This window comes from Lycorma delicatula, chromosome 1 (assembly GCF_047948215.1).
Source record: "Lycorma delicatula isolate Av1 chromosome 1, ASM4794821v1, whole genome shotgun sequence".
NCBI classification, from domain to species: domain Eukaryota; kingdom Metazoa; phylum Arthropoda; class Insecta; order Hemiptera; family Fulgoridae; genus Lycorma; species Lycorma delicatula.
In genome coordinates this window covers 103,085,712-103,111,741 of record NC_134455.1, presented here as the reverse complement: position 1 = coordinate 103,111,741, position 26,030 = coordinate 103,085,712, and the positions used below count along the sequence as shown (strand labels likewise).

At 33.6% G+C, this 26,030-nt stretch overlaps 1 protein-coding gene across 1 annotated transcript in view; it reads left to right on the top strand.

Moving 5' to 3' along the window:
* The window catches only part of Gprk2 (G protein-coupled receptor kinase 2), a 142,414-nt gene that overhangs the window by 106,537 nt on the left and 9,847 nt on the right, over positions 1 to 26,030 (top strand). Inside the window, exons 10-11 of the mRNA XM_075354696.1 lie at positions 5,651 to 5,743; positions 15,399 to 15,542. Coding sequence (XP_075210811.1) covers positions 5,651 to 5,743; positions 15,399 to 15,542 — 237 coding nt within the window. The remainder of the gene's footprint in view (positions 1 to 5,650; positions 5,744 to 15,398; positions 15,543 to 26,030) is intronic.

Genomic DNA, 26,030 nt, shown 5'->3' with positions numbered 1-26,030 from the left:
AAGTTACATAGTCTGATCCTAAACATTATGCCCAAACTTTTAAATATATCATTAAAGTTAAAATATTTAGCTTGCTTCTAAAGTGTCTTTGAATGTTTAGCATACTGGAATATATCAGATAGGTTTTTGGAACAGCTGCCTACTCTTTTCCCATTTCACAATATTTTATAATCTTTATATATATATATATATATATCTCATATTAACTAAGGTGGAAAAGTATAGAGTTCATTATTAAAAATAGTTCTCTATCAAAATGAGCCATCATTAAATTACTATGGGCTTATGATCTGAAAAAAAGATTTGTTCCTATTTTTAAAATCCTGAATATTATGCCTTGTATTATTAGAAACAAAACCTAAATCAATAGCTAACAAACTCTTTCCCTTTACCCAATGTGTATTCATTCTATATCTTCCCTCTTTTCACTCATTCAATATTAAAAGATTAAAATATGCATAGCTCAATGATTTATTTTAACTCTTTTTCTTTTTATATAAGCATTCTTTAAACATTTTACAATATGCAATACCATTCCCCCCTACCCAAATAAATTTCTTCCAGCGTAGCCAGACTGATATTCTACTGTTTAAATTCCCTATTAATATAACTGAGAATTTTTTTCAATCACTTCTAAAATATCCGCTAAAATAGTGAGATCCAGCTCCCACTGATGTCCAGCATACCCATTCACTTAAACTGGGATAAACCAGCAGTATGACATGGAATTTATGTTAGCAAGAGATAAACATGTCATTTTTATAGACTTAATATAATTGTTAAATTTTAGTTTAAATCCAGCTACCAGTCTCCCTCATGTTTTCTTCTCCCAACTGGACTTTTAAACATCTTTCTTTATTTTATTCAAGACAGTTCACTTGTTTCTTGAGAAAAATCTTGATATTGAACGAAGTTGGTTCCCTTTACATTGTTAGTATTACTAAAAATATATAAAATGCCATCATCATTAGATATGTGCATTATATTATAATTGGTTTCTTGTATCCTGATGCACCAACACCAAGAACCTGTGATCTATCCATATTCATTTCTAATATTCAAATACTGTGTACAGAAACATTTCAGTCACCTTTATATTTTCTATTTCATATAACTAATACCATAAGAATAACACGGTTACCCTTACTTTTGTGTTCAACATCAACTAATTTATACTTTATTCATCTTTTTCAGGTTTGTAAGTCTCATCAATTCATTATTTTCCTGTATAAGCCCTTCCATCATACATTTGAGATCCAGAAGATCCTCCTTAGTAGCTGGTACCAAGAGCAAAGTATTTCAGACATTAACTGTATTAATTCTGCCTGATTAAAAGCTATATTGTATAATACAGGTTTTTTTACTCAGCTGTCACTAATTTTTCCAATATTTTAATTGTACCCGTTTCTGTACCAGCAATCTCTGTAATAAATTAAATAAAGTAACTTATATTTCATATTTATTCATTAGAATAAAGAATGCTCCTAGGAATAAGAATGGTTGGGTGGCCCATTAAAAACCAGTTGATTTTATTATGGGAAAAGATAATCAAAAGATTTATTAGTATTTATTAAAATGAATTATTTTAAATAAATTACTTATTAAAATTTGCTGTTTATGTGCTTAGACTATAATTTTATTTTATGTTTATGGATAACTTAAAATATTTAACAATTAATGTGAATTTTAAGGAAGAACAACTGATAAAGTCAATAAAGAACAGTAGGCTCTCTGTTTGATTTTCTGTCTATCTGTAATATTGCAACACCTTAACTATACTGGCAAATAAAATCTATATCACTCCAAATTTAGAAACATACATTATGATTAACATTTTATACATAGTGTATCATGATGTTCTCCAGGAACTTTCATAACCTATTGTACTCATGAAAATAATGGAATAAGTTCATATAAACAAATGTCCTAAAATGCTTCCTTTGTGAGTTACAACCAGAAAAGGATGAATAAATTAGGTTACAGAATCATAACCCACCGGGTTGGTCTAGTGGTTAACGCGAATTCCCAAATCAGATGATTTGGAAGTCGAGAGTTACAGCGGTCAAGTCCTAGTAAAGCCAGTTATTTTTACACGGATTTGAATACTAGATCGTGGATACCGCCGGTGTTCTTTGGTGGTTGGGTTTCAATTAACCACATGTCTCAGGAATGGTCAAACTGAGAATGTACAAGGCTACACTTCATTTACACTCATACATATCATCCTCATTCATCCTCTGAAGAATTATCTAAACGGTAGTTACCGGAGGCTAAACAGGAAAAATGAAAGAAAGATTACAGAACCATAACTGCAGTAGTTTTTGAGAGATCTTGGGTGAAAACTAATAAATTGGGGTAAAAACCTTGTTTTTATGTTTAACGTACAATAACTTTGTTAAGTTGGTAATAAAGACATAGAAATTTTAAACAAAACTTTTAAAGAGTTTAATTCTGAACAAAATGGTTTAAGATAAATTGAATAAAAGAAAGAAAAGTTATAAAAATTTGAATTTTATTTAGAAATACTACACTGAAGTGCATTATACATACCAGTTTATAATAAATGTTCAAAAATGCCCCCACCCCCACTTTCAACTCATTTCTTGGTTCACTTCCGTATTGCTTTTGTTGTTCTTTTTAGTTCTTCAAGGTCGTCGTTAAGTTGCTCAGCCACATCCATAATGTGGATAATTAATTCCTTATGAATATGTATTTTGTTTTTATATGCAATATTTTTCATTCATCCCCAAACGCAAAAATCTAAAGGTGTTAGATTAGGCTTTGTTGATGGCCAGAAATGTGAAACTCCATGACCAATCCATTTCTCAGGGAATTCATTCTCAGGGGATTTAAACGAGTGAAACTGCACAAGAGAAGTGGGAAGGTGTGTCATCATGCTGGAAGTATACTTTGCATCTCAGTGCTAGAAAAACATCTTCAAGCAGCTGCAGAAATTTTTCTTGAAGAAATTGCAAGTAGACCTCAGCATTTAAGGGGTCAGGTAATATGAATGGTCTAAACAGCTGATTGTAAAGAAGGCTGCACTGTACATTAACATTAAATTAGTGTTGAAAATTGCCTTCCACTATATCATGAGGATTTACTTCTGCCCATGTATGGTCATCGTATAAGTTGTTGAAGCCATCTCAAGTGAAATTTGCCTTGTTGATAAATAAAACATACTTGTAGAATTGTCGTTTTGCATTCCACCAGTTGCAGAACTCCAAGCGAATCAGAGTGTCTTCTGAGTGTAGGTGTTGAACTGACTGTTTATGATAAGAATAAAACTTGTTTTGTTTAAGCGTCCTCCAAACATCGAATCTGAAACTTATTCGTTTAGAAAGACATCGTGTACTGACGCCTGGACTGCGCTGAACTGCATCAATAATAAAGTCATGTTGGACAGATTGTTCATATCTGGAACAAATACTAGGTAACGAACCTGTTTCCTGAAGATTGCAAAAAATCTCACTAATTGTTTTGGGATCTGAATTGTGCAATTCGGAAAACATATTTCATATTCTACTGCAGCAGCTGTAGCATTACCACTACACACATCCAAAATAAATTCCATATCAGCATATTCCTCTGTTGTAAAGAAGTACAACAATACTTCAATGGCAAACTGATCGTTCAAACTAAAATTCACCGAAAACCTTTGCTAACGACACCACAGTTCACAATACCTGATATACTTAATGTACCTTACAGAATGATTTAAATACTAATACAGTATTGTACATTGTTGATCAGCTGTGTTAATTTTATTGCTAACTTTGAAATAATTTATCGTAATTCTCTCATTAATAAAAAAGTTATTTAAATAATTTTTATTTTTCAGTTATGTAATTTCCAGTTTTTTTTTTTTTAATTTTTTAACAGTAAATTTTGTTTTCAAAAATTTTTCACATTACCAAAAAAGAATTGGTTTTTTGCTTATATTAAATAAGTATTTTTCTGACAAATGTAGGAATGTATTGTTTCTAAATAAAATTTGAATTTTTTATAACTTTTCTTTGTTTTTTATTCAGTTTATCTTACACCATTTTGTTCAGAATTAAATTCTCTAAAAGTTTTGTTTAAAAATTTTAATTGTATTTTACACATTTAACAATGTTGTACGTCAAACATAAAAAAAAGAGTTTTTACCCCCAATTTATTGGTTTTAGGTTTTAATTTATTGGTTTTATGTTAATAGAACTTTTTCCATTATTTTCACGAGTAGAATAGGTTATTAAAGTCCCAGGAGAACTTCATGATACACTCTTTATACTAACACCAATAATAAAATTATCAAAATTAATTGTACTTGACCTCAGTCAACAAAGAATTCTTCAGCCTGTGATAGATAGCATTCAAACGTTAAAAAATTTCAAAAAACCATAAAGTTTAAATTCAGTAAAGATATCATAAAAATTCTTCCTTTCTATACATGATAGAGATCTATATACATAAAACATTTTGTGAGCGATTCATAATGAATATCCAGCAAAAACCACTGAAGATAAATTGATGAAAATGTGTATACACGTTCTTCTTATGGTGTAAATGCACTCTAAGAAAGGATTTTTTGAAATTCTGAATGTAAGGATTAAAATGGAGTAACAATGAAATTTATTTTTTTTTCCTTAACAAATGAAGATACCAACTTTATTTTTGTTGTTTGTAATGTTCATGTGAATATCTAAAATACAATTTCTAGATTTTGAAATTCCAAGTTTAAAGGTTAGAATGGAATTTGAATTTTTTTGAAACCTAGCTATTTCCTGAATTTCTGTAACAAATGAAGAAATTAACATATTTTTGGCATGTGAATATCTAAAAACCAGTTTATAGATGTTTGAAATTCCAAATTTAAAGATTAAAATGAGGTAACATTAAATTTTACGCTTTAATTTCTTTGTAACTAATGAAGATATCAACTTCATTTTTGTTGAGTAATCATTATTTGAATATCTGAAAACCAGTTTCTAGATTTTTTTTAAATTCGACCTTGAAAGAGGTGAAGGTAAAAAAATTTTGAACAATTGCAAATTTTCTCTATTTCCAACTATAATAAATGAGATATTCACTCGAATTGGGCTTGCAAATAGTCTTCAGTTAGATATCTAAAGACCATTTTCAGGTTTTTTGAATTTTAATATTTTAAGGAGTTAAAAACAAAGATTTTTTTTTACATTTTATGATACTGCTATTGAATCAATCTTTTATGAAATTTAAAATTGTGATGGTAATTTATGTTTGCAGTTCTGATTATGTATTTGGCAAACAAAGCGGTGATAGGAAATCTAAAAACCAATTAGTGGATCTTGTACTGACCAAACTGTTACTCTGAAGAAATTACAATACAGTGATAGTTTTTATAAATTGAACAGGCTTTAATTATTATTTATCATTATTATTCTCATAAGTATGAGTTTAATCAACACCAGGAAGTCCAGACAAAAAGGGTGTTTAGCCCTTATAGTCTAAACATCCCTTAACTGTGATAGGAAAGTGCAAGTAACCACATAGTGCAGGCAAAGCTGCAACAGGGATGCTAGTATATATATATATATATATGAATGTAGTCCTGCCAACCACTTTTGAAATTACTTAGTTGAATATTTTTTCATTGTATATGATTTAAATTTATTTTTCCATATTATAGGTGAAACGAGAAGAAGTGGACAGGCGAGTTAAAGAGGACCAAGAGAAGTATTCACATAAATTTACTGAAGAAGCTAGAGCTCTTTGCAAGCAGGTAATTTAATAAAATGTATTTCACTTTCTTCGTAGATTTTTATTAATAAACTTTTTACCAAAGTAACCAGCTTGGTTTAAAACCAGTTAAAAGATTTTAATTCCTGTTAACATTTTTTTTTTTTTTGCCGTCAGTAGAATTCAAATAAAGGTACTGTCTCAGGATTGGTCAGCCTAAGACTAGAGTAGACTTGTTGCTGAACTGTGAGCTTTCAGTCTAGTGAAAAGCAACATAATATTAAAGAAGAAAAAATATATTCATTATTAATTAGCATGTTGATTATTAGTTTAAAATTGTATTCAATGAACTATGCCAATTTCTGTGATGAAGTTGGTGGTAGCTTTGCCATTCATTTAGAAAGTTTTGAATTTGAATCTGTCTTGCCAGACATTTTTTACAAGCTAAAATTCAACATCATAATCCCTTGCACAAGCTTGAAATAATCTACCCTAGTAATCTGGAAGATAAAAGAATGGATGCAAGATGATTTTTAAATTTAAGTTACTGTTAACCATTGCAGAATATATAAGAAAATTGAAATGAAGGTTTTAAAATATTTACTGTACTTAAAAACATTATTTGTATGATTTGTGTAATTTAGTGTAACTGGACAGTTATAGGCAATCTGATAAGAAAAATAAGTTACTTTTGAAAATGGTTTAGCCATTCCCTTTAATAACCAACACACCATGGTAGATATACTCTAACAAAAGTGTGAAGCTGTTCCTCATTGCCTTCTTCACTGAGCCAAATATACTGTTTCGTATTAGCATGCTAAGCTCAGTGAAATGTAAGTGATATTCAACCTTGTAAGTGAGTTTTAAAGCTGTACACCTCAATAGTGTGTTTTGCAGTATCAGTAGAATAAAAACATTTTCAAAAAAAAATTTTAAACGTTGCCTGAACATTTCTAGAGCATCACATTTATTTACTGTTCTTTACATACTATTGGAAATATGGTTTGCAATATTATTTGGTGTACATGTGTATATATTATTAAGAAAAACTTCTCTCTTTTTTTTTTAAGTTAGTTAAACATTTGGTCAAAAATGGAATAAAATCCACAATACTGTTTTGTAGGATAACTGAGAAAAATACTTTCTCTTGACAGATCTGTAATACAATAACAACTTTGTTTAAAAACAACTTAACATGGCATGCTGTTATAAAAAAGAAACCATAGGTCTTTATTCCACTTTGCAACTTTAACATAGGTTTTAATTTATCTCTTTTTAAAGATGAATTCCTTCTTCTTGGTTTTTAGTGGCTTCAAAATCAAGCCATAACTAGTGGCTTGGTTTTACTAGGAATGAAGAAATAGAAAAAAAATAGTTGTGAAATCTGGGCTTTAAGGAGCATGATCAATAAATTCCTATCACATTTTTTTTTATCACATCAAAAATATATAATTCAAAATCACAACAAAATAGTATAGGCATGCATCCCACACTCCCATGAAAATAGTTCCTCTCACCAGCGTGCTATATAATATTGTCCAATTGTTTTGTTTTTTCACTAAATGAACAATGATTGTTTGATAAATGATCAATACACACACAATAGTGGACTGTATAACATTTTATTGTAATGAATGACTTATTACTGCTAATTATACACTTAAGATGCCACACACATCCGTCTTTCACAATATCTCGCCGCGCAGTGACCCGCACAAAGGAATCCCCACTACCCCACACACACACATCAACATACATCAGCATGCAACAAACGTGAATCTGCAATTTGACATGCATTCACACTCTTACACATCAATGATACCAAACAATGTCCATTTTGAAAGCAATCTCACATTACATCTACTCATTTATTGTTGTTTCTTAGCTTCATAAAATTGATCGGAATGTTTTGATTTTTACTTTTTTACATTCACCTGTTCACAGAATTATTTGTCTGATAATTAAGCCTTGACTTCTCTTTTATAAACATTTGTAATTTCATTAAATGCTCGCCTTGTAAGTAATGAAAAATCAAATCGCAGGTTGGATTTCACAACTGCTGGTTAGTTATTATTACAGTTATTAATATTTACTTACTTATATGAAAAAGTAAACAATAAAAAACTGCTAAAAATAGTCAATAACTACCTAATGAAATAATCAAGTCTATTATCAAATCAATGCACTCTGTCCTGATCCCTCATTATTAAGCTCCACTTCTTTTTGGCTTTAATAGAATTCTTTAATTATAGTTATGTTATTAAATAATATTTTTTTATGTAGTAATTTCAGTAATTGTTACTTGACTTTTTATTGTACTATAAGTATAATTCTTAATTGATTGAAGTATAACTGTAAGATGTACACCTAATTTATAGTTTCTGTTAGCATATTTTCATTACTAAATATCAGTAATATATACAAGCTCATTTTAGATAGTCTTATTTGAACCTCAGAAAAACATAAAAGTTTGTAGTCATTTCAAAGATAGATGGCTTAGAATAGAAAGTGAATATAAAACTGAAAAACCAATCCAGGTTTACAACTTCATGATAATATTAAGATTAAATTGGTAGGCTTAGTGGGATAGTAACTATAAAACTGTAACTTATGCCCAAGCTGTGATCATTGGTACAACTCTGTTTTGAAAGTTGCACTAGATTCAGTTACAAAATTTGAATTATCAATTAACATTTAAAGAACACATTTCATTCAGGATCGAATCGTGAATCGTAGAGATTCTCCAAATCTTTAAAGTTATGAAAAGTCCCTGAAAAGCACAAACTGTTGAATATATCACTTCAGCTATTACCAAAATAAAACTTTACACTATTATAATTCTGGATTAAACAGACAAAGATTGAAATATTTGTTCTTCTTAATTTTGCCTTTTAATTCCAAATAAAAGCTCTCCAGATAAAAGAGTTTATTATTTAGATATGGGATATGAAAAATGCAATTCTTTTGTAACTTTCTGCTTAAGTCAGAAGCATCAAGAAAGAAGAGTATGGTTCTGCTACATCACAGCACTTTCTCATTGATTATGTTACTGACATATTAAGCACGATGGAAATTGACTAGGAAATGCGTCCACATTTAAATAGCAGTTTTGATTTTTACCATGTTATATTAAATATTTAGTCCATTCAAAGAGCTCTGAGTGATAAATTAATGAAGGTTTAGATGCTAGATTGGCTTTCATGTGAAAAACTGCTAAGAGCTTTGATAAAAAAAAATGAATTGTGTAATTTTAAAGTGAAATTATTGAGAAATAATTTTAAGTTTAATCCTTGTTAAAACTATTAAAAATATTAATGATTTGCTTTTAAATCACATAAACATTGTTCTTTCAGAAGATCTTTTCATAGTTAATTACGCATATCCTTCTGTGTAGATTTAAAGACACTGATATTAATTCAATCCTCTTAAGTTGTAGGGTTCCCTTTATTACAAAAATTTTCTACAAAGTGTAAAAAAAATAATTATTGAAGTTTAAAAGCTATTTAATACCAAAAGAACTAGCAGTTAATGATGTTAAAGAACAATTTAGATCCGGAAAAACAATTTAGTACAAGGTGAAAAGATAAAGATGCTACGATTTTCTGATTATATAGTAATTCTGGCTGAGAATAAAAAATATTTAGAAGAAATAGTGAATGGCATGGATGAAATCCTACGCAAGAACAACCGAATGAAAATAAAAAAGAACAAAACCTAAGTAATGAAATGTAGTAAAAATAATGAAGATGGACCACTGAATGTAAAAATAGGAAGAGAAATGATTATGGAGGTTGAAGAATTTTGTTATTTGGGAAGTAGAATTACTAAAGATAGACAAAGCAGGAACTATATAAAATGCCGAATAGCACAGGCGAATGAGCCTTCAGTCAGAAATATAATTTGTTTAAATCAAAAATTAATTTAAATGTCAGGAAAACATTTTTGAAAGTATATGTTTGAAGCGTAGCTTCATATGGAAGTGAAACTTGGACAATCAGAGTACCTGAGAAGAAAAGAATAGAAGATTTTAAAATGTGGTGCTATAGGAGAATGTAAAAAATCAGATGGTTGAATAAAGTGACAAATGAAGAGGTGTTGCAGCAAACAGATGAAGAAAGAAGCATTTGGAAAAAATATAGTTAAAAGAAGAGAAAGACTTATAGGTCGCATATTAAGGCATCCTGGAATAGTCGCTTTAATATTGGAAGGACAGGTAGAAGGAAAAAATTGTGGAAGCAGGCAATGTTTGGAAAATGTAAAACAAGTTGTTAAAGATGTAGGGTGTATACCAAAATGAAACAACTAGCACTAGATAGGAAATCTTGGAGAGTTGCATCAAACCAGTCAAATGACTGAAGAAAAAAAAATCAATTAACTTGAATTTAATTTAATAGACATAAATAAAATGAAAGAGTAACTGTAATAGCTTTTCCCTTGGATTCTTCACTGTGCTCACTTTTGATATGCAGCACACATCCAACTAATAGGATGTTCATCCCATACTACAAGAGTAAGTCAGTTATTATCTGTAATGTAGTTATAAATTTTATTGCTATACAAATAGGAAACTTACTTGTACATCATTTTTCAACATATTCCCCTTCCATTTCAACGCACTTGGTCCATCGTTGCACAAGCTTCCTGATGCCCTCATAAAAGAAGGTTTTCGGTTGAGCTGCAAGCCAGAAATGTACCACCTCTTTCACCTTTTTATCAGAGGTAAATCAACTTCAATTAATGCCTTTTTGAGTGGGTTAAACAAGTGATAGTCAAAAGGGGCAAGATTGGACTATACAGAGGATGAGCCAGTACCTTAAAGTTGAGTTTCTGGAGCGTTACAGCAGTGTGGGCAGCAGTATGTAGACAGCCATTGTTGTGCAACAACACAACACCTTTCGACAGCAGTCCTTGGTGTTTGCTTTGAATTGCAGGCTTCAGCTTGGCAGTTAGCATCTCACTGTAATGCACACTGTTTATTGTTTTGCCCCTTTCCTCATAACGTTCCATTACTGGGCCTTGTGAGTCCCAAAAGACTGTAAGCATCAGTTTTCCTGCAGATGGTTGGGTCTTGAACTTTTTTTTGCGGAGCAAATATGGATGTTTCCATTCCATACTCTGCCATTTACTCTCCGGCTCATAATGGTGGATCCATGTTTTGTCACCAGTGATGATTCTGTCTAAGAAGATTCCCATTTGTTACCATAGCGATCCAAATGTTTTTGGCAGATGTCCAAGCGTGTTTGTTTATGCAACTGTGTGAGTTGTTTTGGACACATCTTGCACAGACTTTATGAAACCCAAGTCTGTTGTGGATGATTTCGTAGGCAGAACCGTGACTAATTTACAGACGATGTGCCACTTCATCAATAGTTACTCGTCTGTCTAAGAAAACCATGTCACGTGCACATGGTTTTCATCCACCATAAATGTTTTCCTCATTTATGGTGGTAAACGATCATCCGGCTTCTTCGTCGTGCATAATACTTGTGTGACCATTTTTTAATTTTTCAATCCATTCGTAGACACTCTGTTGCAGCAACACACTGTTCCCATACTGTACTGAAAGTCTTCGATGAATTTCGGCCCCTGATACACCTTCTGACAACAAAAAACGGATCACTGAACATTGCTTTTCTTTGGTGCAAACAGAAAGCGGAGCAGCCATGGCTAATGGCTGGGCAGCGATAATGGAACTAACCTACAGCATCAAACCTGCACCAACATAACAACAATTAAACCACGCATGCGTCATCTACGCAACACGACAGTACTACCAACATAAACAAAAATATAAATAAATTTCTGATAATAATTTACTTACCCTCGTATAACCAGCATGATTGGAGTAATGCAAGCAACAGCTGCTTCAATCCTGTGTCTTAAATCAAGTAGATCACTAGGTACCAGAGGCACGTACACAAGATCCTTTATAAAATTCTAAAGGAAAGAATCACATGGCCTCAGATTAGTTGACCTTGGAGACCACTGCAAACAAGCACTATCCTTGTGTCTATGCCAGTGGTTGGGGAAAGCATCATTCAATCTATCCTGTGCAGTTATGCCATTGAGGAGGCACACCATTGTACTACTGAATAAAATTCTCTGATCTATCTTGCATTTGAAGAAAGAGCCGTGTACACAGCATATTCAAATTAACAACTCTCATTAAGTTTGCTTCAGTAAAAAGAATGGCCCATAAACTTGTCACCAGGATATTGTGCAGAAAAAATGTTATATTGAGGTGTCTGTTTCACATTGTAGGAGTTCAAGATGATTTTTGATCCCCACATATGAAGTTTTCCAATAAGATGAAATGTTGACTCATCACTAAACACAATACGATTAAGAAAGTCATAATCTTCGATTGCAAAGTTGTTGTGCACAGTGTAGTTTGTAGGCTTCAAAGCCTGTAACAGCTGTTAACCAAACAGCTGTGAGTGATACGGACACTTATATAAGCATTACATAACTCATTATTATCAGTGACTTTCCTAGTTCACAACTGGCCTTCCTATCAGAACTTTTAGGTCTGCGTAGAAAGACTCCTTAACACATTCAGCATTTTCCTCAGACAACCTTGTTCTTTCTGTACTCTTGCCTTTTTGCCGACATCCAGTCATTTCAAACAGATTATGCCTCAACGAATGTTACTGTCACTTGGAAAATCACAATTAAACTTTCTGTGGAATGCCCATTGAACTGTAGCTACAAATTAATGTTAAGCAAACTGCAAAAATACAGAAGGCTTTCTGTTCAGTAGTCACCATCTTTACGAGTGCCCTGTCCAGCGGAAAATCGACAGCCATATATACAACTAAACTTAAACTGTCCATTTGCTCTTTGATTCTAGTTTTCAATCAACACTGTACTCTTCATTTGAGAGATATTGTAAAAAATGAAATCCTCAATATTCATTTTTAAGAAAAAAAATTATATTCCCCATTATATTAGTTTTGTTTATTTTTAAATTAATAAAGAAGATTTTTTCAGTATTTGTAACTGCAAAATGTACATATGTATATATATTTTAATTGTGCAATATATTTACACATATGTTTTTATTATTAAAATACATAAAAATACATATCAAAAATATTATTTTTTTATTTAATAAAGGGATTTCTGCAATTTTGAAAAAGACACAACTGCCAACATTGTTTCAGATAACTCGGCTGAAGAGGAGCTGTGAAATGAGCTCTGAAAGGAAAAAAGTCATGTATGACTGAGCAGTGGCTGAAATATGATGCACAGTTATTAATAACTCACAAATGAAACAAATTTGGTAAAAAAAGTGCATTTTATTTGCCACAAAAGCTTAATTTATTTTTTACCTAGTCACCATCATACTGGAAACCTCTACAGTTCGGATAGTTTGACCTCATATAGCTACACATTCCTGCTAACAGTAAACAAGTTTTCTCATTCCATCAATGAAGAATGCTGATGGTCTTTCCTTGATCCAGAGCCTAACTGCATCCCTCAGTTTATAATATGTGATGTAATAAATACCCTTATATTCCTCTATAATTGTAGAAAGAAGTAAAAATTGCAGGATGCCAAATCTAGTAAGTATGGAATATGTGGAGTAGGTTAAAATTTAACATCACAAGACCCTTGGCAGTTGCACAAAATGTGTGCCCAATCCTTATCATGTTGCAGCATTAGCAGCTCTGTGGATTCTTGAACACAACATGTGTGTCTCGTAATGTGTTCTATGTATTGCAAGGAATCAACAGTCAGTCATGGACATGTATTTGGAATCCCAGAATGCAAAGAATTTTTTTGCAGGGAGTTGTTTTCAATTTTGATTGTGGTGAACCATAGTACCAATATTACATGCTCTGCATTTTTTCTATTGGGTTGTAATGATGAATCCAAGTTTTGTCTCCTGTCACAGTATTGAAAAGAACTCATCTTTCTTGTTATGATAATATTTCAGTGCCTGTTAACATTTCTTTCGTTGTTTGTTCTCTTCTGTGAGTTTGTATGACACCCATTGTGAACAGATTTTATGTTACCTAGTTGTGCAATAATGTCTTCTACTTAGTTTTTCAATATTTCTGTCTGAGTGGTGATGTATTTTTATATGATGTGACAGTTATTTTGAATCAGTTCAGTCCATCTACCTCCTTTTAGTGCTTCACATCAGTCACAGAGACTGGTTATCCACTGCAATGTTCATTCTCAATATTCACTTTACCAGATTCTGATGCATAAAATTTTATTGCCCATCTACTACTGTACTACGATGAACAGTTCATCATACGAGGCATATTCATAAAGTAAGGGCAGTTTGGTCATTAAAAAAAATTAATTCGTGAGAAAAGGTTCTTACTCACAGTTTTACTTTACTACATATCTGCTTCACTTTTTCACATAATCACTATTCAGTTCTAAGCACTTTTCGTAACTGCACCAGTTTCTTTAACCCCTCTGCATAGAAGTTTGTCGCCTCGGAATTGAACCAGTTGACAACGGCAGTCTTGAGTTCCTTGTCTTTTTCAAGAAGTTGTCCACCAAGCCACATTTTCAAATGCAAAAATAGGAAGTAGTCACTAGATGCAAGGTTGGGATTATATGGATGTGGTCAAAAAGTTACCAATGAAAATCTTGAATCTTCTTGGTAAGGCAGCGGTGTGAGGATGCGTGATGTCGTGAAGGAGGATTACACCAGACGACAGTTTCCTGCGTCATCGACTTTTGAGTCACATGTCTCACTGTGGTGAGCATTTCACAGTACACATCAGCTGTAATTGTTGATCCACTTTCCATGAAATCAATCTAAGTGATGCCCTTTTCGTCCCAAAAAACAGTAGCCAACATTTTTTGACTCGAGTATGGAGATTGCTTACACTTTTTCGGCTTTGGGGAACAGACATACTCAACTATAGCAATGGTGGCTGACAGAAAATGAGAGGGCATGGGTCTACAAGTTTTGAAATGTTAGTATTAGAGGAATGAAACTATGGTGACAGCACTTGTAGCTTTGTGAACATTTTGTTCTCCTGTTGTATCCTAGTATGCATTGCATTAAGCCATCCCTCATAATTTAAATTTATTGATAAAAATGTTACCAGTCTCATTATGATCAACAGAAATACACTTTTGATTGTGGCTTTAACTACCAAAACTCACTAAATAGATAAATTAAACTTACCGTTTAATTTTCTAAGATATAATCATAAACATCTTATGGACATGATGTTACAGTCTTATTGACGTATAAATTATGTTTTATTTCTTGACGACCAACTATTATGAACGTAACAATTTTAAATGTAATTATACTTAAGACATATGAATTTTGAATTAACATCTTATAAGAAATCCCTGATGATGAAGTAGCGACTCCGAAAGTACTTGGAAATATATTTGAAGATTGTTGGTAAGTGGAAATTTAATTTATACAATTAAACTTAACATATTTATGAGTCAATTTTCACAGGATCACTACATCTTCACTTGTTATTAAATTCTATAATTACATTAAAATATTTATTTATGAAGATGCAGATCCTGTGAAAATTGATTTTTGGAATTAATATAAGTTTAACTTATCTATTTACTATGTTTTGGTGGTTTATATTTCATTTAATATTAAATTCTATTAGCACAGTGGTCAATATATTAAATGAATTAATTGAATTTCAAAAAAAAAAAAAATATATATATATATGCAAGTTTTGTTTTTTGTTCAGTTATTGAGAAAGTCTCCAAAAACACGATTGGGTTGCCACAGTGGTCGTTTTGGAGCACTTGATGTTAAACAACAGGACTTCTTTAAGTGCCTGAATTGGAAGCGCTTAGAAGCTGGAATGTGGGAGCCTCCTTTTGTACCTGATGTAGGTATACTTTATATAAGTTAAGAAATTATGAAGTATCTGAAATTAAATCTCTTTAACTAGGAAAAATGTATTTAAAGATGTATCACTCTTATTTTTTCGTCATATCATTAATTAAAGATTAATTCCTGAGCTTATGCAAATTCAAATTTACTTTCTCTTTTAGTATTATGATTTACGTGGAACAGGTGGATATGCTCATTCCAAACTTCCACATGTTATGTCAAGGCAGTTTTGGTGTTTTAAGTATCATCAAGGCAACTTTTTTTTTTTTTTGTTATAGATGAGTCTGAGAAATGCCATTTACGCACCCCCCATAAATAGGGTGCGGGGGAGTGTCGGACTCGCATGGGTTCGGCTAGATATTATTAAGAGCCTATTGTACCTGCACCCTACCGACTAAAACTCGTATCTCACCTTTTCTCTTCCTCCGGAGTCAATCCTGCAGTTTAAACATTGTGCAGGCCCAGGAGGTGCCATTAGGGTCCAGGGGTCCAGAGTCCCCATCCTTCATCACCATCGCCCATCCACACAAGTGCAGATGCACGACGGCTCCACAGAGGCTGTCCTTCGCCCCTTCACCTTCATCACTTTCTTCGTCTGAGTCTCAGGTCTTGTGTATGGAACTCTGATTCCTTGCTGGTTATCTTCAGTCCTCTTACTGATCTGGGTCCTGAATCAGGCTCTATCCCATTCTCATGCTTCTCTCGCTTTAGTTTTCAGGAAACTATTTGCTAGGTGTACTACCTTGTCCCATTCCGTTCTTCCTGTCAACATGTATGGAACTGTTTCTTTCAGGGAAAGCCAGCTTAACCCGACATCTTGTCTGACCACATCCCACCGCTGGCTTTGGTAGATGGTGTGCTCAACGGTATCCTTAAGATCGCATTACCTGCATAGAGGAGACCCTCTCCTGCCAAATCGATGCAGGTAGGCTTCAAATTCACCATGTCAGAAAAGAGCTGCGTTATATAGAAACCTACCTCACCCAGTCCTCTCTGCACCCATACATCTATTCTCAGAATTAATTTACGCGTCTATACACCAGTAGATGAGGTGTTCCAGGCCTCCTACCGCTTGGCCAGAAGTAAGTCCTTAGCCTCGGTCTTAGTCATTCCAAGATAAACCGCCAGAGCACCAATGCATGCTGCCACACCAGGGGAATCCCGGAGATGACCTCAATAGCATTTTGCGAAACCGTGCGGTATGCAGCCACAATGTTCAACGCAGCACGTCTTTGAAGTGATGATATTTTATCTACATTCCTTTTCTTTTCAAGAGCCTCTACCCACACAGGGACGGCATAAAATATGATAGAAGAAGCCACTGTCAGTATTATACGTCGTCTAGAAGCATGAGGACCTCTGTGGTTACGCATAAGCTTACTGAGATTATCAACAACAGCACGTCTCAGCACGTGCCAAGGTCTGCTGAACGTGGACGTTGTAGTTTCAGCTCCTCTCCAACCACACGCCGAGGTACTTAACGCACCCCGACGTGGGAATACTGGTCCCAGCAACATTAATTTGCATTTCTCACAAACTTCTTCTCCTGACCAACGCTACCATGGAGCTTTTATTAGGTGCTGACTGTAGTCCTCTCACCTCAAGCCAACAACTTATTCGCCAGACCGCATTTGCTTCACACTTTTGCCTCCTCCACTTTTGCTTCAGTGTGTTCAGCCACGAGGAGGGCCAAATCATCTGCATATGCAACAAGTTCAATGTCCCCATCAAATTCAAGTCTCAAAAGTGAGGTTCCACAAGAGTGGGCCGAGAACCGACCCCTGCGGAACCCCACCAAACACGTCAAAAACCAACTCACCATTTTCTGTGGGGGTTTTAAGCCTTCTGCAATCAAGGTAACTGTTAATTATGCCAAGGAGATACCTTCTTATATTCTCCTCTCCCAGTACATCAATAATCATCGGCCACTCGAGACTACCAAAGGCGATCCTAACATCTAGGAGGACCACTAACAGGATCCTCTGTTGACGACCAGTGCCACTACTTCGATCTCTAGCCCATTCAGTTATACGTTTCAACATGTCAATTGTGGACTTCCCCCTAACAAAGTCATATTGATCAGGGGAAAGCCACCCTTCGCTTCCACCTCGCACCAGAGCTTATCAACGATAAGTCTCTCCAACAGCTTACCCAGGGTGCTGAGCAAGCATATCAGACGATATGAGACACCACTCCCAAGCATGTCTCTCTTCTTTGGCACCAGGACCAACCGTGCTTCCTTCCAACAGGAAGGAAAGCGACAGCTCTCCAAAGCTGTATTATAGGCGTCCAGTATGACCCAAGGATGTCTTGTCACCATTAATTTAACGAGCGATCCAGGGACCTTGTCCAACCCCGGACTCTTATCTGCACTAATTCGCTTGGCCGCCAGTCTCAGCTCCTCAATGGAGAATCTTTGCTCATGCTCCGTGGCTATCTCATTCCACGGGGCTTCAGCTACTGGTTACAGCCCCTTGACAACCCCCAAAGTGTTGTCTCTCAAGATAGAAGGGATATGGGAGCGCCATACTTGTTCATGACAATTTTATACACACCCCCACGGATTATCTGCTACCAACATCGCCCAGGCTTTCGCCTTGGTCTCCTTAAAGGCCGCACAAAGGGACGTTCTTGCTTATTATTGGTATGCAACAAGTAACTCGTCTACATCATTAGAAGCTCTCCTCGTTGCTTTCTGAAGTTTCCTTCTAGCAGCAATTGTAGTTGCTCTCCTGGTAGCAATCTCATCAGTCCACCAATGGACTCTTCTCTTTGCCGGCCTCTCAGGTCATCCACCTCAACTGTACTCATCACACAGTACCTCCATAAGCCCTTCAGGTGTGATCGCCCGAGCAGGATCCAACCGATCAGACACCCTATCCACAATACATTTGTCCTGAAATTCTGAGGGCCGCCACCTTTGACTATGGGCAGGGGTTCCCGACCTTCTACATTCTACCGTGAACATAATAGCCAAGTGGTCACTCACCAGCTCTTCCTCGGAAATCCGCCAGTCCTTCATCCAAAGGGCAATCCCATCAGAGGATGCTGTAACATCCACAACTGAGCCTCGCCCCCTGCCAGTGAAGGTGGGCGAGGACCAAGTATTATGCATCACAAGATCAGCCGCATTAAACATGGCAGCAAGTATGTAGCCTCTTGGAGTAGATCTCATACTGCCTAACTCTTGACATTCGGAGTTATAATCTCTAGTAAGTACCACAGGCTTCCTAGAACTGCATATACAGGCCTGTAAGTCATCAATAAATTGCTGAAACCTCTCATTTCCAGAATTTGGGAGATGTAGCCTGAGACTAGGCTAAAGTCCGCAAATTCTACCATTACATCTAGTAATATGAGATGTCGCATATCTACCTAACACATTGAGAATCGCCGCATCCGAATCTATGTTCACTACCCATAGTAGCACAGCCACTCTTCTCACATTGGGTTCAGCCACCGTAAGGAAATCAACATCTTGGTCTAACAATGACCTCCAAATGAGATCGTGAGCTATGGTACTCCTGTTGGCGTTGATCTGCATTATTTTCATTTGCGAGAGTGCTGGCAGTCCCTACTCCCAATCCAATGATCGACCATACCACAAGCAACACATCTGGAGGACGCACAGCAATTCACTTTTTGATGACCGTGACCACTGCAATTATAGCATTTATTACTTCTGTCAGGCCCTTTGCACTGGGAGGCGATGTGGCCACCCTCCCAGCATCGGTAGCAATGGGTAGAAGGCCTCCACAAATCAACTCAGCAGGACTGCCAGCCCACCAGGATACAGGAACCAGCAGTCAATTTGGCTGCCTCAGCAGACGACAGTATCACTGTCACCTGCTGGGTTCTGCCAAAGGCAGGTCTCAATGAGGCAACTCTCGCAGTAGAGTCACCACCCAATTTCTTATTCACGGCCAACAGTACTTCCTCTTCGGACGCCTCAGCGTCCAAATCTTTTACATACACTATCACTCTCCTGGTTAAGAGTCCTTTATCAATGAACTTGACGTCTGGAGTCTGAGCAGCAATCTTTTCCTTAAGGTTGGCATTCGCCTTGTGTCCTTCAACCAGCCGGACTTCAATATCTTCACCCTCTTTTTGGCGTACTGAGAGTATACTCTTACCCATAGCATCCCCAACAGAAGTTTTAACCTTGTGTAATAAATCAGCATAACTAATTCCTTCCTGTCTTACAACCAAGTGGTAGCTCTAGGTTGATCATGTCTAGCAGACTTATCCGGTTTTCTGGTGAGGTACAGCGTACAGTCAATCAATCATCGTCTGGCCCAATACTCCAATGTCTTCTTAACGATTGCCCCTAGTTTCCCTTAAGTTTTAGAGAAAGTCAACGGGCGATTCTCCACAGCATAAATCTTATTAAGGCCCAGCAGAAGACTGTCGACGATGTCTTCTCCTTCACCACCCACTGCCAAAACAAAGGTATCGCCAACCGAAGTGAGTTCTTCACCTAATATCTCTACTAGCCTAGTATACTAGGTAAGTATCTCCACGCTGCGAATGACAGAACCAGGGGCTAAAGCACTCTTGTTGAGCTTCAGCCTTGCCCCAGGGCAGACCCCACTAACATGAGTCGTGAAGGGGGTCCGTTTATCTCCAGTTAGGTCCAGGATGTAAACCTTGGGTTGGGGATCCTCCTCGTCAGGTAGCCCCTTCTCCTCTGACACCCTTTCATTGGCCTGATTAGGACATCTCCCAGTAAGCACTTGTATCAAGGCAACTTAGTATGCAGGAAGAGTGTGTATACTTGGTTTATTTGTTTTTAAAACTATTTAAAGTTCTTTTCTGTAATTTCTTAAAATTTATCTATCAGATATCATTATTTTCCATAATATGCATTTTATGGTTTTTATGTATAGTTTGTGTTGTTTTTCAGATTTAGTTTTTAGAATTTAACTAAACTAATTTAGTTTCTCGGATGTTTTAAAATCATATATAATATTTATGTGTTGTGTCTTTTTAATAATATCTTAAAAGATTATTTTCTGTTTATAAATCGCTTTCTTTTAGATATCATTTTTTTTCTCTTGAAGTATAACTTAGGTCTAAAACTATATTTATTTTTGTTTTTATTATAATGAAGTATATTTAATTTTGTCCTGACTGAAAATATGTGAATATTTTCAACACAATCCCATAGTGTAATTATAACTTTTTTTTATTATGATAAACTCTGTACATATTGTATTCATTTTATGTTGTTTTGTGATATTTTGTAGCTATTTAATTTGATACTTATCTATTAGTAAAGTATTATTTTCCTCCTTTTTTTAAGTTAAGTCTTGTAATCATGAATAGATACACCAGGCACTGTTACAACTTAGATTTTCTGTGTAGGATTTTAACATTACATCTAGTAAAAATGAGAATGATGGTTATTTTGATATATTTGTTAGAAGGTATTGTAAATTTATTTATTTATTTTAACCTTATTTATTTTGAAAAGCAAGGTCACACATCAAAAAATTTTATTTACTTGTTCACTTTGGGTTAGTGAGATTTTCAATAAAAGTTTTTTCTGATGTGTCAAGAAAATATTAATAGTCATCATCAATCATCATCGTCATTAGGCTGCTGCACTTGTAAGAACATTCAGCCATAGGAAATCTACAATACCAATTTTTTGTTGTGAGGGCAGACTGAGTTGATGTAAGTACTTGTCTTTGCTTTATTCAGTGTGGTGACATCTCTTCCCTTAATTGCAATATTTGTAGGAAATGGAACTCAGTTTAAATAGTTTTTTTGTGCAGTAAATAAAAATTAGTATATATTAATAACAAAGGTGAACATGGTTTTTCAAAAAATTAGTATTTTATTTGCAGCAGCAAGATGTTTCTGTAAACAATACAACAATAATTCAACTTTACTTCTATTACAATGCAAAAATCTTTTATTGAGTCATTTATTTAAAACTTTCAAGGAACAAAAGGACTTTTTTCAGTCCTTAAAATGTATTATTTGTACTATTTACACTTCATGAGAAATGAAAATTCATCTTATAGGAATTTGATAGTAATAGGTATTTTTCATTTATTTGCAGCATTTATAACTTTTTTGGAAAAAGGAAGTTATAGGACAAAAGAATAAATATGTAATATATGTATTTTCTTTGTTGCAATATACTCTTTCTACAAAAATTAAAATTATACTTTATTATAGAAAAAGCATAAAAAAAACTTTCAACATGGAATTATATGTGCTAAAAATTATGTAGCAGTGAACATGTTAAGCAATTTTTTTTATACTTTGTTGTTAACTAACCAGTAATTTCAAAAATACTGCATAAGGTTCATGCATTTATTATAAATTGTGATGTACAATGAAATTTTATTAAATCAATTAGTCCGGTAAGCTGGTTTTGTAACCCTGAAAGTAGCTAGAGTAATTTTTTCAACACTTTCAATTAGTATTGAGGTGGTGCCCCAATTTTTTTAGATCTGTGCAGGAATAACCGTCAAAAGGAGGTTATTATTTTCTGTTTGCAAACAGAGCACACTAGGCTTAATGATAGATATCGGATGACTCAAGCAGATGCACCTATTTGTGCGTGCTTTGACTTCCAATTAACTGTTCACCACATCCTTGTGGATTGTGTCTGTTATATGACATTGTATCACAAGTTTACTAGAGGCTAACATGCGAAATATGTTTGGGAATAATGAAATGATGTTATATTTTCTTAAGGTCATCTACTTATATTCAAATATTTAAGTTTTTTGTAGTGCATTTGAGCTTTTTATATCACTTGGCGTATAGCAGATGGTAATTTCATTGTTTTAATTTAGATTATTTATGTAATATTTCATTGCGGTTTTATTTTGCTTTTAACAAAATTGGCATTTTCCATTTATGCTGTGTTTTTTATGTTACTGGGTTTTAGTGTTTAATTGTCAGTTTTTAATATTTATTTATTTACAATATAAATATCGTATCTGGGTGCGATGATGACACTTAATTATGTGCCCATAAAAAAAAAACTTTCCAAAGAGCTCATCTTCTTCACTATTTAATCTCTTTGGATCCATAAATATGTTTGTAACATAATATCACATAGATAATAAGTTTAAAGTATGTTTAATCTTTAACCTCTAGTTGTATGTTATTGTTTTCTATTCGCACAGTTTGTAGTTAATTTACTTAAGTAAATAAACAAGTTTTGAATTCTCTAATACTAATATAATTCATTTTCATTCTTACCTTTTTTCTGTCATTTTTGCAATTTCAAAGATGAATCAAGGCTGCTGATTTGTAGATTTTAGGACAGATATAAATCATTACTATTTTTGTTTTTCTAGTGAATATTTGTGTTTGAGGTGTATAAGTTGTAAATGGAGCCATGAAAACAGGGATTGAATCTCAAATGAAATATTCATAGCCTTTTTAAGAGATCTTTACTTTTTGTTTAATGATAGCCCAATGTGCTGAATTTACCTCAATCACAGGAAATAATAAATTTCCTTTAAAATACTGCACGACTAGATGGTTAGATAATGTGAAATGCTTAGAACGAGCCTTGCTAATTTTGGATGATGTGAAGAAATTTATTGACAAATCAAAGAAACTTCAATCTAAGCCATACTCCATTGTTGTTGAGTATTGTGAAGACAAATTCCTAAAATGTAAATTGGTATTTTACAAATTGATTTCGTCTGACTGTGAACCCCTTGTATTAACGCAGTTTCAGAGCCCAGATCCTCTTGCTCAAAAGTGCTTCTTAACCATACAATAAAATTAAGTAATATAGTTGCTGCAAACACTTCTTTGAAACATAATTCACTGATCTTACTAACTTAGAAAATTTACATGAATTAAAGAAAATTAATCTTGGATTTCAAACTACTAAATATGTGAAAGAAATAAAAACATCAGAAGGTAATGAATTGGGGTTTCGTAGAAAGTGCCAAACTTAAAGCTAATGTTGATTTGTTGGACTGAAGTCCTTTAAAATATAAAGTTGTGAGAGGTCTATCATCATTAGATCCAGCTGTGATCCTTCATGAGCCTGAACTTGGTTGTGACTAAACAAAGTGTGTATTGGCACCATTATATGAAGCTAATAAATTTACTGAAAATGTAGCCGAAAAAGCTAAAAAACGATGTTGTTCTACGCTACACGTAGATGCTAAAGGAGCCCTGATTAGCTAGTTCAAAATAATTTCACCAGATACTGAAAATGATGACAGTAAAGAATTGAAAGATAAGAGGTAGTTGGATAAATTATTTTTATCTATTTTAGCAAAAAAATCCAAAATTTGTGAACCTGTGGGAATATTAAAACTATGCCTAATTTTTTTCACATGGAAATGCAACAGCTAAAGGTGGGTTTTCCATTAACAAATTTCTTCTTGTGGAGAATTTGTACGAAGAAACGATAATTTATCAGTGAAAAGATTTTATCAATTGTAGATGCTGGGAGCAAGGAGAATATTTTCATTACCAAAAAAATGCTTACTGCAGTGAGAAGCTCTAGAAGACGGTATGAAGAATGTCTTTTAGAAAAAAGAAAAAACTTCTCTCAAGAAGAACAGAATAGAGCCCTGAAAATGAAAATTCAAGCAGAAATTAAAAAACTGGAGGAAGAAAGGAAAGAGTTAAGAGCTACAATCTTGGCAGAAGAAGAACAAATATTTACCAAAATTAAACTTTTAGAAAAGGACAAACCACCAGTAACTTAAAGATATAGAAGAAAGTTACCCTGTGTTTTATACCTACATAATAATAAATACATCTCATTATTATTTTAATATTTTGGTATACATTAGAATAATAATGACAAAATATTTTTCAAGTAAATGGTTATAATGTTTGTTTTCTGTACAAAATAAGGTGTTCTGTTCTAGTTTTCTTATCTGTATTACGTTTAGTCACAGTGATTTTAGTTTTTCTTTAAGTTGTAACCATACATATATTCTTTGTTTAAATGGAATCTATGTTTCTTAGCATTTTTTTGCAAACCAAGTGATTAAATATTGTTTTTCTTTTTACTTTGCAAAATAATGTAGGCTAGTTTTTGTGAAAAATTTTTAAGCAGTCTTAGGTGCAAGCCAGTTATTTTTAAAATTGCTTTAGTTAGTTATTTTTAGTTAGTTTTTATTTCTTATCTGTGTTACTGTTAATTACCATCATCATTTTTATGCAAAAAACTTATTAAATATTGTTTTGTTTGTTTTTTTTTTTGTACTTTGCAAGTAATTTACTGAAACAATTTATCACAAAAAATAGCCTAATTTTAAATATGTATTGTAAAAAATCATTAAAAACTAAAATTTAAAAACGAATGTAATAATAAATAATAGAAAAAAGACAAGTTGGGCAGCTGTGGGGATGGTGGAGACTGCAATAAAATGTGTATATATTTTGCAGAGTAAATGGCAGTAGCATAACATTATGAGAGTCAGGAAATTTTTACTAAATTGGTCAGTAAAAGTCAGGAAAAACTAAACTTAGAATTCAGTGGGAACCCTGTATGAATATTTGTGATATCTTATAAATAAAAATAATTGTAATATACTAAAGATATAATATGAATACAATGTAATATACTAAACAATATAATAAAAAAAGAGTATCATAATTTTTTTTTTGTCCAGTCATTTGACTGGTTTGTTGCAGCTCTCCAAGATTCCCTATCTAGTGCTAGTCGTTTCATTTCGGTATACTCCCTACATCCTACATCCCTAACAATTTGTTTTACATATTCCAAACGTGGCCTGCCTACACAATTTTTTCCTTCTACCTGTCCTTCCAATATTAAAGCGACTATTCCAAGATGTCTTAGTATATGGCCTATAAGTCTGTCTCTTCTTTTAACTATATTTTTCCAAATGCTTCTTTCTTCATCTATTTGCCGCAATACCTCTTCATTTGTCACTTTATCCACCCATCTGATTTTTAACATTCTCCTATAGCATCACATTTCAAAAGCTTCTAATCTTTTCTTCTCAGATACTCCGATTATCCAAGTTTCACTTCCATATAAAGCGACAATCCAAACATATACTTTCAAAAGTCTTTTCCTGACATTTAAATTAATTTTTGATGTAAACAAATTATATTTCTGACTGAAGGCTCGTTTCGCTTGTGCTATTCGGCATTTTATATCGCTCCTGCTTCGTCCATTATCATAATTACTAACCTAAATGATTCAACTCTTGAATCTGTTTCTTAAAGTATATACATCATCGTTACAATTTTTCATTTCTGGATCAGAATCTTTGATTAGCTTATCATGAGAACTATCAATTTTGCATGTAAAGAACAAAAGATTCACTACAATGTATCAAGTGAAACACTTAACAAATCATTGAAAAACAGCACATTCTGTGTTGATTCTTTTTAACATCAGTGTCTTAAAACCTAATTTATTCTATAATCTGACTATATTTAAACTATGAATCTGCTCTGTTAGCTTCATAATCAACTTAGCTAAATAAAAAAAGAATTCTTTCTAGAAATT